This window comes from Numenius arquata, chromosome 1 (genome assembly GCF_964106895.1).
Source record: "Numenius arquata chromosome 1, bNumArq3.hap1.1, whole genome shotgun sequence".
Lineage (NCBI taxonomy): Eukaryota > Metazoa > Chordata > Aves > Charadriiformes > Scolopacidae > Numenius > Numenius arquata.
The window spans coordinates 678393-691763 of NC_133576.1; the positions used below are offsets into that span (position 1 = coordinate 678393).

At 39.7% G+C, this 13371-nt stretch overlaps 1 protein-coding gene across 1 annotated transcript in view; it reads right to left on the minus strand.

Moving 5' to 3' along the window:
- PRMT8 (protein arginine methyltransferase 8) overlaps positions 1–13371 on the minus strand; it is a 66985-nt gene that overhangs the window by 29046 nt on the left and 24568 nt on the right. The window contains exons 2-3 of the mRNA XM_074145445.1: positions 4575–4760; positions 508–663 (exon numbers count right to left, since the gene is read on the minus strand). Coding sequence (XP_074001546.1) covers positions 508–663; positions 4575–4760 — 342 coding nt within the window. The remainder of the gene's footprint in view (positions 1–507; positions 664–4574; positions 4761–13371) is intronic.

Consider the following 13371-nt stretch of genomic DNA (forward strand, 5'->3'; position numbering starts at 1 on the left):
TGCAGAGAACTGCACATTCATGCTCCCAGAGTTCAATGTATTTAAGGTAATCATTCCCTTCTGCCTCTGAAAAGTGTTATTGTTGGCACAGAAAACATGCACATGCTTGCTTGCATAATTCTGAGTTGTAACATACAGGGAAAAGTGTATTAAAGAAATTTGTTTCCAAGACTACAAAGTTGCAGAACTTAAGAATTTAAAAAAGCAAGATAGTTCCTTTGACTCCTCTGAGTAGGAGTCAGTCCCTTTAACATTTTTTGCAGCCAAGAAGAAATGTGCTTATGTAGCAGACCACAAAACATTCCACATAAGAAAAGACATTATATCTCGATTTGGAAAAGGCACACTACTGCAGGTCATACAAAGCAACAGAACTCCACTAAGTCACTGTAAATCAAGCCATACAAGAGCTTGGAGAGAAGAATTTCAAACAAAGACAAGTAAGAAAAGGTAAATCATGAAGTAAAAAAATGCACAAACTCAAAATATGAGAGAAAGTCTCCTTACCCCATATACCTTCCTGGCTCCTGCCTTTGCAGCAAACATGGAGAGGATTCCCGTGCCACTTCCAACATCAAGGACAATCTTATCTTTAAAAACATGTTTATTGTGATACATTGAGTTTCTATAGGTTAATGTGCGCACTTCATCCTTTAACATTTCCTGTGATGAAAAAAAAAAGCATTATGTTATTATTTGAAGTGCTTATATGCATTCAACACTGCCATTGAATGCATTCCCTTATTATAATTTAAGCATTACTAACACACAATCTGAAGAGTTTTTCAAGTACTTTGGGGTGCATGCACCAAAACAACTGTAAAACGCTAGCTATTTAGAACTGAATTATTAAGAAGAAGCATGATGTCCTTTGTACAAATTTATTTCTATAAATATTACTTCACTGTTACAATTGGCAACCAGAATGTAATCTGACTGCGGTACTGCTTTGGGCATAGAGAGAAGCCATACAGAAACCCAAGCTTTCCTTTTCTTTCACAACTTAGAGCCTCAGCAGAGGGACTTTCTGAGGTTCCTCTTTGAATGCAAGAGAAATCATTCCATAAACCATCATAAGACAGCAGTCTTGATAGCCTTGTCCAAAGTGATGCAGGAAGTCCATAGTCGAGTTTAGAGATACTGTGCTGTATGGTACTCCCTTACTGCTCTTCTGTTCACCCATTTTTATGACCAATTTCCAGAAGATATTAATGTATAACCTAGACCACTATCTCTCCATTTTAAGTTGTCATTGTTGGGTGCTGATTTTTGATTCATTGATAGCAGCAGTACATGCATTTCATTCCATTAACACCTTGCTCTCAAGTGTGCATTTATCAGTCAAACTATATCAATAAAGAGTACTGAGGTCAAGATCCAAGTGCCATTTTTAAGAGAAGTGTAGGCAATTCAATACGCACTTTAATTTTCTCAAAATGCTTCTGTTAGGTCTAGAAGGCTGAACTTTTGCTTATACTACTGCCACCATTTCATATTTTAAGCAGGTAGGCAAATGAGTTTTTGAATTTAAGGATAACAAGAATCAGTTCCCTTCTCAGCAGTCTGAAGCACCAGTGCACTGAATTGTTACATATATCAGGTGCTCACTTACCTCTCGTGGCAAAAGACTATATATATTTAATAACTGTAGTTGACTAAAAGACTATTTTTATCGTCATAAAGCATGGTTTGGTATCAGGCAAAGAAAGAGGCAGAGGAAGAGTTCAACAAGACTGGAAAGGTGATGGAGCACACCCTCATGGAAACTGTTTCCAAACATACTAAAGACAAGAAGGTGATTTGGAGCGTTCAGCGTGGATTTGGAGACGGCCAACCACTGATAGCTTTCTATGGTGAAATAACAGGCTCTGTGGACAAGGAAAGAGGAGTGGATGCTTGTTTATCTTGATTTTAGCAAGACTTTCAACACTGTTTCCCATAGCATCCTCATTGGAAAACTAATTGAATATGGAGTACATAAATGGACTGAAAGCTGACTGAACTGATGCTCTCACAATGTTGTGATCAGCGGCACGAAGTCTGAAGACCAGTAACTAGTGGTGTCCTCCAGGAGTCAATACTGGCCCCCCTTCTCTTGGATGCTTTCAATAATAATGTGGATGATGCAATCTCAGCAAGTGTGCGTGCTGTTGATAGAAAACTGGGAGTGGCTGATTCACCAAACAGTTGTGCTTCAAATCAGAGGGACCTCAACAAGCTGAAGAAAGAACTGACAGGAATCTCAAGAAAGTCAACAAAGGGAAATACAAAGTCTTGCACATGGGGAGGAATAGCCTCATGCACTAGTATAGGCTGAAGACTGGCTGTCTGGAAAGCAGTGTTTGCCGAGAACTACCATGGGAACCTGGTGGACAGCAGTTTGAAAATGAGCCAGCAACGTGCCCTTGCGGCTGCACTAAAAAAAAGCATCAAGAGAGGTGGTTCAATGCTGGTGGGACCACATTTGGGGGCCCTGAGTCCAGTTCTGGGTTCCCCAGACAAGAGATGTTGGAGCAGATCCAGCAAAGGCCCAAGAACACAACTAAGGGATTGGAGCACCTGACCTGTGAGGAGAGATTGAGAGAGCTAGGATTGCTAGCCAGAGAGATAGGATCCTATCAATGTGTTTAAATATCTGTTCAGTGGGGGAGAAAATAAGGCAGAAATAGACTCTTCTCAGTGGTAACCAACTATAGAACAAGAGGCACAAATGACATGAACAAGTTTTTCAAAGCCTTGTCCAATCAGGTTTTAAATATGTCCAAGGATGGAGGCTCTGTAGGAAGCATTTTACTGATCTCCCAATAAAGAATATTTTTTTCCAATTAAGTTTGTGTCCGTGACATCAACCACCTCCTTCAGCCCTGGTGGAGACAGCCCATCAGGTCTCATAGACTTATGTATGTCTGACCTGTTTAAGTGATCCTTCTCTGTTGATGGAAAGTCTTTCTCACTCTAGACTTTGCCACTCATCTTAGGGACCTGGGATTCCTGAAGGTAAGTCTTGCCAACAAAATCAGAACTGAAGAAGTAATTTTCAACACACCCTGCCTCATTCAGCAACAGTCCCACCTTTTCTCCAGTTTTCATTTTACTGTTAATACACCTAGAGAAGCCTGCTTTGTTACCATTCCCATCCCTTGCCAGATTCATGTCCTGTCCCCTGCAGGAGCAAGACTTCCACTACTGTCACTTGTCACTTCTGCGTGGCTCAGGGCCAATTGGTTCTGATGCTTCACTGGACAGAACTTCTTGCCCTTCATCCACAATGAAGGCACTGAATCTGTTCTGTACCCAGAAATCTGCAGGTGGATCAGGAGCCTTCCTCCTGTTGCCAGTCACAAGTTTCCAGCCTTCACCAACAGAGAAGTCTCCACTTCCAAACCTGTTAAGTACAGATTATGACTGCCCCTCCTTTCAGTACAATTGGGGATTTAGGCTCTTGTACCTTCGGGATCTTGGAGAAGATCCAGTCAACCTCTTCCTCAGGTTGCTGATGCTGCAAAGTCTGCCAACCTCCTCTAGCAGCTCCTTCAACTGTTGACACAGATTCACTACCAGTGCACACGTCCTGCAGGCAAGGAGGCAACCTCCCACTTCCCAGTCTCAGCAAAAGGCCCCAGGTACTCCCTGCACTCCCTGAGACCTACAAAGCTGCATTCTTCCATCAGAAGCTCAATCTGATTTGAGGTCTCTAATGTGTCTTCCATATTTCTCTTAGGTCTCCTTCCCACTCAATTGTTCCTCTATCTTCTTCCATTCTTGGACTGAATTTCTGAATGCTACACTGGCAAGATGTAATTGGTAGCTAGAAATCTTCTGTTTATGTGTATACCCCACAAACAATTACTAGTGCAATGGAAATAGATATTGTTTGTTATGTGGTTTGTGAAAAGCACCACTGATTTCACATTGTTGGTCTTTTTGCATCCTAGTCTTTCAGATCACATCCTCTTGGGTTACAGAAATATAAGATATTAGTGTCTTCTTTAGAATTGGTCTGAAGTCAACTTTTTGATAATAAATATGGTCCACTGTGTATTTTGGTTATTTTTTTTTTTACTATTTTGATTCTTGAGTGTATTTACCGGAGGCCATTGGACTATATGTTCCCATTAATGCAGCCTGTGCCTTCAAGTAACATGCCAGGAGTCAAGAAATTACCGGGCTTTCCATGTCAGTTGAGTAGCTGTTCTGCTGGCATCTGTACTCAAATATGCACAAACAAAAGACCCAACTTAGCAATAGGGTAGTTTCCACACGTGGTTGAGTTAGTTTGCAGCCCTCGTAAATGCACTAAATGGATGCACCCATTTGAAGATCACCGCTGTACAGATAGCTAATATAAGCTCTGTGGAGAACTCATATACATAAGGATCTAACTGGGACAGAGGTTTTGAGTACAGGCCTCTAGAGAAGTGGGTGAAATCTTTGGCACTTAACCAGATTATACAGTCTTCTGAGGAAAGGCAGAGGAATATAATCATGTGCCAGTGGGAGGGGAATAAATAACTAATAAGTCAAAGAAAACATGATGATGATGTAATAATTGAAGAAATAAAAATAAATATTACCTCATGAATTCCAAAGTGAGCATAGGAATCAAAGTAATAATCCCTGGATGTCATCTCTTCTGGATTGATGAGCTTTGCCATCTTGCCTCGGCCTGGGCAGCTTGGTTGCAATGGGACATGTATAACAGATTGAACTGGCTTTGGAACAACAGTAGGCTGAGGAGGCTGGGATGGGATGGGGCAAACCTAGGGAAACATAGAATATGGTTAAGAGGCATCATTAAAAGCAAACATTTCTCTTGATGTCAGCATAGGGATATTATTGTAAGTAGCCAGGAGATAGTAAGACCAAAGACAACTTGGGTATCATAAGTGAAATTTAGGCTGCCTTCTGTTCCTGACTCTTTAACTTATTAGCTCTGCCTTGGAAAATTTCCTTATTGGCTTTTTCTTTGATGTTCCTCTGCAGATACCTACACCAATGCAAAGTAATGGCAAATTATTGGTGTTGGCTAAAGTGGGTGACTCCAAACATTGACACAAGGCAGTTAAGAGCTAAGTTTTCTCCTTTAGTATCTTTTTTCTGTCAAACTGCCACAGCTTTGTGAGAGGTAAGTTGTAATAAATAGATAGTTCCCCTGCAAAGAAGAGGTCATAATCAAAGGATTTTGAACACAGTGTTGCCGACAAGAAGGACAGGATTCACAATTGATTCTTAATTGTCAGGTAATGTATCTGGCTATACTGATGAGGTAGGTCTGAGAATGTTCACAATACCTTAAAGTCTCTGACACTATCTGAAAGACTCTTAGCATGTCAAGAAAGCACTGCAGGGAGCTGTATGGGATATGTGATCCCTTAATTTAGTTTCCTGTTGTTGGGAGATGTAGGTGTTACCAACACCTCTGGTCCACTGGACTTCATTTTTCCTTGCATATTGCATCTCCAACAACAAAATTTCAATAAATCCAGAATGCTCACAACCCCTTGACTCAGATTTGATACCTGTAGCATCTAAGACAGAAGACAGAATGTTTCACAAACATGAGACAGACGATGGTCTTGCCCATAAGTACCTGTATATCTTTCATCCTTAACATGAAGCAAAATGCTGAAAGCTGAGAAAGACGCTACAGCTTCACACGCACACTAAGTCACCTGCAAATTACGGGTCAACAACTTCATATATTAAGAAGGTCAATCCTACTTAAAATATGTCCCCTCCTCTTGCACTTTTTAAAAAATTTTCAGATTTAGTAGATTCCCAGTGGGGACCAGATTTGCCTGAATGCCTCCTAGATACTTTCATAAAGTCGACTCTATCTTCTATAGCTTGATACTGCGAGACATCAGTCCCTTGTACTGTCTCTGAATAGCATCAATTAGCCTAGTTTAGTTTACTTCAATATTAAAAAAAAAAAAAAAAAGGCAACACGTTTTTTCACTTGTTTACTAGAAAATTTAAATGTGTCATCTTTTGATGGTTTCTTTGGTCCATCTGTGAAAAATGAATACTAGTGATTTATGTTCCTGTAAGACCTTTGTCCCCAAAGATCCAGAAGTGCTTTATTTATAGTTTGTTTCTGTTTCTGATGTTTTTGACTTTATCACCTCACCCGGTTCACCTCTCACTCAGAATACAATTGCTCCCAATTGGTATTTGTATTTCTGTCCTGTCTAGTTTTAAAATGTCATTTCTCTTAAGAGACTATTTCATTGCAAGCAACACCATTCTGTCAAGGTGTTGCTAGTAATATCCAACCCTTCCAAATTTAATCTTGATATTTTTAATCACATATTTGAGGTTAGATCCTAACATTTTTCTCCACTGGTGTACACACTATCAAATTTTTGCAGTTGACTTGCCCTGTAATCCCTTCTGTATTTTTCTGCTGGGTTACAAAGACTTAAACTGTAGATGTTTGGAATTTTGTTTTAATTTAATATGAACTCTCTAAGGTCTTACACTTTTCTCCTAAATCTTGTCTCCACATGATTTTACAAGTGAAACACATAAATATAAAAGTCACTGAACTCTTCATTCTGTTCCTGTCTTAGGTAAGAAGGTCTCCAGACACAAGATAATACATCACAGGCAATTGCTCAAAAGTTACAAACTGGAGAGATCTGACAGTTTTTGTAAATGGAACCGAAGGGATATTAGCATTTCAATTGCTGTCAAAATACACATTCAGATGTGGTTTGCTGTAAAACAGAAAGCATTTTCTACAGGAAAAGAGACTAGTCTTGAAGAAGAACCTTCTGTCTGGGTCTCAGGCAGTACCAGTTCTGCTCCTGGGTGCATGTAATTTGTCTAGACAGGGTTATGAGAACAAGAGTTATTCTAACTAAAGATACAGAATGAAACTAAATTCAGCAACTCAGGCTAGGAAAGTTGTCTGAATGATTTTGTGTGCTATAAAGGAATTAACATTGTTACCTCACAGTCTGCAAGACAGCTGAATTCTGCTACAGCCAAGGAGTGGCAAGATAATTTTTATTAAGCTATTGAGGCAGTATTAGACCTTTGACTCACAGTACTTTTCAGGTTTATCTAAAGTACCTGAAGGTGTACTGTTCTTAACTGTTCATCTATATCTCTGCCATACAGTACATAGCCCATGTAGTGGAAGAAGTAGAAGCCTATTATGTCTGCTTCTCAGCTGTCTTAATTTGTAGCCAAGAAGCCTGTGGTAAAATGTGTTGGTGGTGGTTGTGTGACAATGTTAGGCCGTGAATACCATTTGGTCTTCCACTGTCCATCCAGTGCTATGGGTATCATAGCCTCATGCAGAAGGGGTAACAGAAAATTGGATAGGGGTGGTGGTCTTCTCAGCCAGCAGCACTCTGTCACAGGAACCTTAAATCAGCTGCTTCATTTCCGTTTAAGGAACATTAACATAACAGAGACCTTTCAAATTAAAATGATGTAATTTTTTGCAGCACCTGTAATACCCACTGCTGTAATTCCTGCATGTAGCACTGTAATTCTGAATCTCCAAGGCAAGGTCACAATTATGAGAATAATTTTGTGAGCAGAGCTCAGGTAATCCCCCGTCATAGATTTGCTATAGACACTGAACAAATTCAGTCAAGAGTAACTCATGTCCTATGACAACAAATACCTGGGGAAAACATAAACACAGTGGACAATTACAAAATAAAGAAATGCAATGAAAGTTATTATTTGTATCAGAAACAATAAAGTCTTCAGGTGTACAGCTCTGTGCCTGCCAAACTAGAAACAACTAAGCTTTTAGGGATATGGTATAACTACTTTAGGAGAAAACATGCCTCCAAGAGAAAATCTATCATGGAAAGACAGCTTCCTGTAGTCTTTCCAGAACTGAAAGGAATCCTTGATATGGTTTACAAGTTGAGCACATATATACTGTACCTGCCAGAAAAAAACTCATCTTCTCAGTAACTCCTGAAAAGGGAAAGCATGTGGGGTAAACTTCACATCAATGAAAAGAATCTAACAAATTCTGTCTGAATGAGCCATGTTTATTACAAATACAGATTCCAGGCTAGCTGGACATAGTTCCAGAACACTGGCCGCTGGTAATGAGGATGAAGTTTGAAAGAATGCAAGTAGCGGCCTCAGAATGCATTCATCACTGTGCTAAACGTGCAGCCCTCTATTTTTCCATCTCCTATTTGCTACTGAAGATAGAGTTGGAGGGTCTGAAGAATCTGAGAAGCAATCTTTTTCTACAATTGCGATGGGACTTAAGTCCTGCTGCTCTGTACCACTGTAACACTTAAATCAAAAGAAATTAGGGAAATATCTTCCTACTTTTAAAAATAAAATAAAGTTTCTTTCCTTTTTCTTTGTAGACAAGGTTGGTAGATTACGGATACATCAAAGGTATTAGCACAGGACCACTTTTTAAAAAGCTTTGAATCCTTACAAAAGGCAAGATTCATAACGCTTATTCATTTCTCAAAATCTCACATCTGAACATCTTGACACAGATTTCTAAAACACATATAGGTACTTCAGTGGCGGATGTTACTTTCAGGTATGTGGAGTTGCCCACATGCATCAATGGAAACTGTTGAAATTCTTCTTTCTTGAAAACTGGATCTAAGTCAATGGATTTACGAGGCTATCTGGATGTACAATTCCCATAATGCAAAAGAGAACTGGGTATTCAAAAATGATAGGCTATTTTGAAAATTTGAGTCTTTTAGATATATCCATCTGCCTACAGAGAGGCAAGGTGGTGAAATAAGCCTAACTCATTTGTTTAGAAGGTTTGTGACAAAAGCTAAGGTCTAGAGTAAAAATAAACTTGAATTTCAATGTTCGTTTCTTGATATTGCTATGGAGACACAGGGCTGAAGGTTAAAATTCCAATCCTTGTAAAACTGTTGTTCAAGCTGCAGTGCTTTATCCTTCGCAAATTCTTAGGTATTTATGACATTTTTATCGCATTGAAGAGGTTAACAATAGCTTCCATCTGGAAATGCCTACCCTTTCATTAAGAAACTACACTCATTAAGAATGGAATTATCATTTAATATGATTCAATTTCAGTATTCTCTTACTTATAAACAAATGTATTTATCATATCTAAATGTTGGTTATTTCTTGGGCCAGATAGCTTTCCATGTCAGAACTAATAGAACAGAATATGCCTTGCACCATTTTCATTAGTCTGAATTTAATAATCCACACCTTTAGCATGCAAGCAAACATGCAGGCATCACCCCATATGCAGTGACCATAGCAGTTCCAACAATACAGCTTCTTCCTGATGCAGGGATAAAGGCATAGCCAAATATAAGAGATAACTGGTATCCTCTTGCCAAAATTTAGGCTTGCTTCTACAACAGCTCCTTGGAAGTCATTACACAGTGGTACAAGCTGAAACCTCCTGTGACTCCTTTATCTTTTATCCTTTTGAAATAAGTCTTTGTCCCAGATTTGTGGGAACATATCTTAAATGTTCTTTGGATTGAGCAAAGCATCTGCTCCATTATCTGAGAAGTTTTAATCTGATTATCTGAGGAAATTAAACTGCCACAGTATCTGGTCTGTGCCTCCCATTGGTACGTTTTGAGCTTGTCCAACCCAGTCTAATTTGAAAGAAGAGTGTAAATATCAAACACATTTGTATTCCTATACAGAGCTCAAAACTAAGTTAAGAGATGAGGGGAAAAAAAGCACGAACTTATCATAGAATCATGGAATAGTTTGGGTTGGAAGGGTCCTTTAAAGGTGATCTAGTCCATCCCCCCTGCAATGAGCAGGGACATCTTCAACTAGATCAGGTTGCTCAGAGACCTGTCCAACCTGACCTTGAATGTTTCCAATCTAAATCTACCCTCTTTTAGCTTAAAAACTTAAAAGCTGAAAGACTTACAGCTTAAAACCATTACCCCTTGTCCTATTGCAACAGACCCTGCTAAAAAGTTTGTTCCCATCTTTCTTATAAGCCCTCTGTAAGTACTGAAAGACCACAATAAGATCTCCCTGGAGCCTTCTCTTCTCCTGGATGAACAACCAAAACTCACTCAGCCTGTCCACATAGGAGAGGTGTTCCATCCCTCTGATTATTTTTGTGGCCCTCCTTTGGATCTGCTCCAACAGGTCCATGTTTTTCTGTGCTGAGGGCTCCAGAGCTGGACGCAGCACTCCAGGTGGCGTCTCACAAGACTGGCATAGAGAGGTTCACCTCCTTTAACCTGCTGGCCACACTTTTTTTGATGCAGCCCAGAGTATGGTTGGCTTTCTGGGCTGTGAGTGCACATCATTTCCTCATGTCCAGCTTTTCATCCACCAACATCCCCAAGTTCTTCTCCTCAGGGCTGCTCTCAATCCCTTCAACCCCAGCTTGTATTGATATTGGGGGTTGCTCCAACTCAGGTTCAGGACTCTGCACTTGGCCTCATGAGGTTCACATGGGTTCCCTTCTTGAGCTTATCCAGGTCCCTCTGGATGGCATCCTCTCAACCATACCACTCAGCTTTGTGTCATCTGCAAACTTGCCGAGGGTGCACTCGCACTCGATCCCGCTATGTCACTGAAGAAGATTTAAACAGTACTGGTCCCAATACAGATCCCTAAGGGCCTGTGTTTACTCGTAGGAAACAAGGTTTCATTAGCGTCCCTACTCATGGAAAAAGCTTTTTATGCCAAGCATGTGAGGTTTACCGGGAGTGCAAAATGGCCAGAAATCAAGGCGTTCCAACTGAGACCAGATGAGACAAATATTCAACTACAAACAGACATTTCTGCTTTGAAATCAGAATGTTATATATGTCTATATTAGGTACATGTTTTCAGGAAGCAGGGCCTTCAAAGACCAGTAAAGAATGTTTGCCTTTTGTTCTGGATTTTGTTTTTCTTAGTGGAGGCTTGATGTTGTGGTAATTCTCAATATCAGAATGAAATTGCCAGTTCCTCAGCAGCTATAAATCTACTTTCTGCTTGATAAAAATTAGGCTTAGTTTATTTTAAATTGCAGATAAGTATGAGTTCAATGTCACTGCAAATCTTTCTAAACTCTAAACCTGCAAATCTAGCCAAACAGACACTGTAGGAAAAGTGGGAGAGAGAACTGGTTCTTAAAACTGCTTACTCCATTTTCAGCCACTTCAAAGTCAAGTGCTGCTCTGAACTTTCTACATGGAGTGTCTGAAATGCCAGATGAACCTGTCATAGACAAACCTGTCCAATTATCATCAGCAGGAAATATATTGTCCTTTACAGACAAGTATGGGTTAGAGTACACTACAGCTGCTACATGTTATTCCTAAGGTAATGGTGATAGTAAAAATATTATGAAAATACTGAGGTACATTCTGAAATTCAAGGTTCTATTGTTTGCTTTAGAGTAAAGACTCTGTCCAGAACAACTGAGACCGAGAAGCCATACAAGGAACTTGATTATACACTGTGTCAAAATCCTCACAAAGTCAAAGATGCAAGCAGGTCTTCAGTATGAAAAAGGCACGGTTAGCAAATTTAGGCTGCAGCAGATATATCATCGAGTAGCAAGAAAGAATGCAAGGATCACAAAGGTTTGCAAATCTGTTGCTTGTTGTTTGAAAGTTAAAAAGGATTTTAGAAATCTAAATATAAGAACAACACAGGAACTGTGATACCTTTGTGGATCTGACCCAGTACTATATACTGTCAAGATTCTTCATGGGGACTATCTATTGGGGAAAAGCAAGAATCTTAGTGACAGGTCACAAATTAAACAAGCAAATTTCCACTTGGGTATAAGGGAATAATTCTTCCCCTTAAGAGAAGTTAAGCACTGAAAGAAATGCTTAGAGGGTCTGTAGGGTCTCCAACCTTGTAGATTGCAAAACTCAGACGAAGAAGGTCCTTAGCAGCCTGATCTAGGTTTAAAGTTCTCTTTTATCTGAGCAGGATGCTGGACTAGATGACCTCCAGAGGTCCCTTCCACCCATATTATTCAATGATAGTAAGACAGGGACAGTTATATCTGTACTATGCAGGGGATACAGGTGGCAATGGCAGGATAAACTTATAAACCTGAGCCTAGTGTAGATTATGGGGTGGCTTATAAATTTGGGTTTATACACACAATAGGAACAGAACCTGTTTTCATGAAATTAAGTAATGGACACTATGAGAAGAACACAAGGACGTGACACTGGAAAGAAAAGCTTTTGAAGCTACGTGTAAGAGAACTGGACTGAAATGATAGGAAATGAGATGACAGAATGTAAGAACAGGAGTGATGTTAAGTATTTATAGCACTTATAAAAGCCTGAGTGGTTCTAGACCATTCTGTGTGCCAGTGCAGGTAATAAACATGCTCTTCATCCAATCTGCCCTCTTGACTGCTTACTGCACATTACAGTGCAGCTTGGGTACAGCAGCAAAAAACAGGTGACAAATTGTACTTATGGATGTTGACATTTAATTGACATTGTGTTCCTTTTTATAAAGATGGAGATTTTGCAATGTGTATAAAGTAGAAGGTCCAGAGCAGGGCATGAGCAGTCCTAGTTCAGCATAGAACAGAACGACATAGGAGAGAAATATATTACTATTAACTGAAATTTACTCTTTGCAAAGTACCTCTTGAAAGGATAGCAAAACAGTATTTTAAAAGTGCTGGAGGTATCTTTCTTTAAGACAAGGTGGCATTTTGATCATCTTTGGCATGTGATAGACCTAATGTCTATTATCGTTTTAGATTTAATGTCACAGACTTAACTACAACAACTTCTTGGTTTATAAGATCCCTGTTACAAGGGACAGGACTGACTTCATGGCCATGCTGCTTTTGATGCAGCCCAGGATACGGTGGGCCTTCTGGTCTGATGCATGTGGATATATATAAAATATATGGATATATACAGCATATGGATTGTTACAGTGTAATGGTCTCTGTCACGAGTCAAGAATCTGAGAAGTGGAGAATTAAATAGAGGAGAATTTTAAAACTCATGAAGGAGGCAAGCTGTGATGTTCTGTGGCTAGATGTTCTGTGTTTTTTTTTCCATTCTTCAGTGTAATTAGGAATGGAAGAGGTGGCTATACTCAAGTACACTGGCAATTTTGACACAAGATTGACACTTGTAACTAAATCTGGCAGGCTGAGAAGCTGAGAAATAAGGGCTAGGCCATCAGGGTTATGCTGTTTCTGAGGCATTCCAGACTTCTCAGACTTTTTCTGGCTCAGTACCATATATCAGGACAGTCAGGAACAGCATGCTTTTTAATAGAGCTGTTCTGAATTTGGTGCCTTGCTAAGAAGTATGGGCTTTTTGGTTGCTGTATGTTACAGCAGCCTTTCTCCTGTTCCAGAATCCAGTCTGAAAAGTTGGCACTGCTGTGTAGATCATAGAGTAGCACAAACTGCAA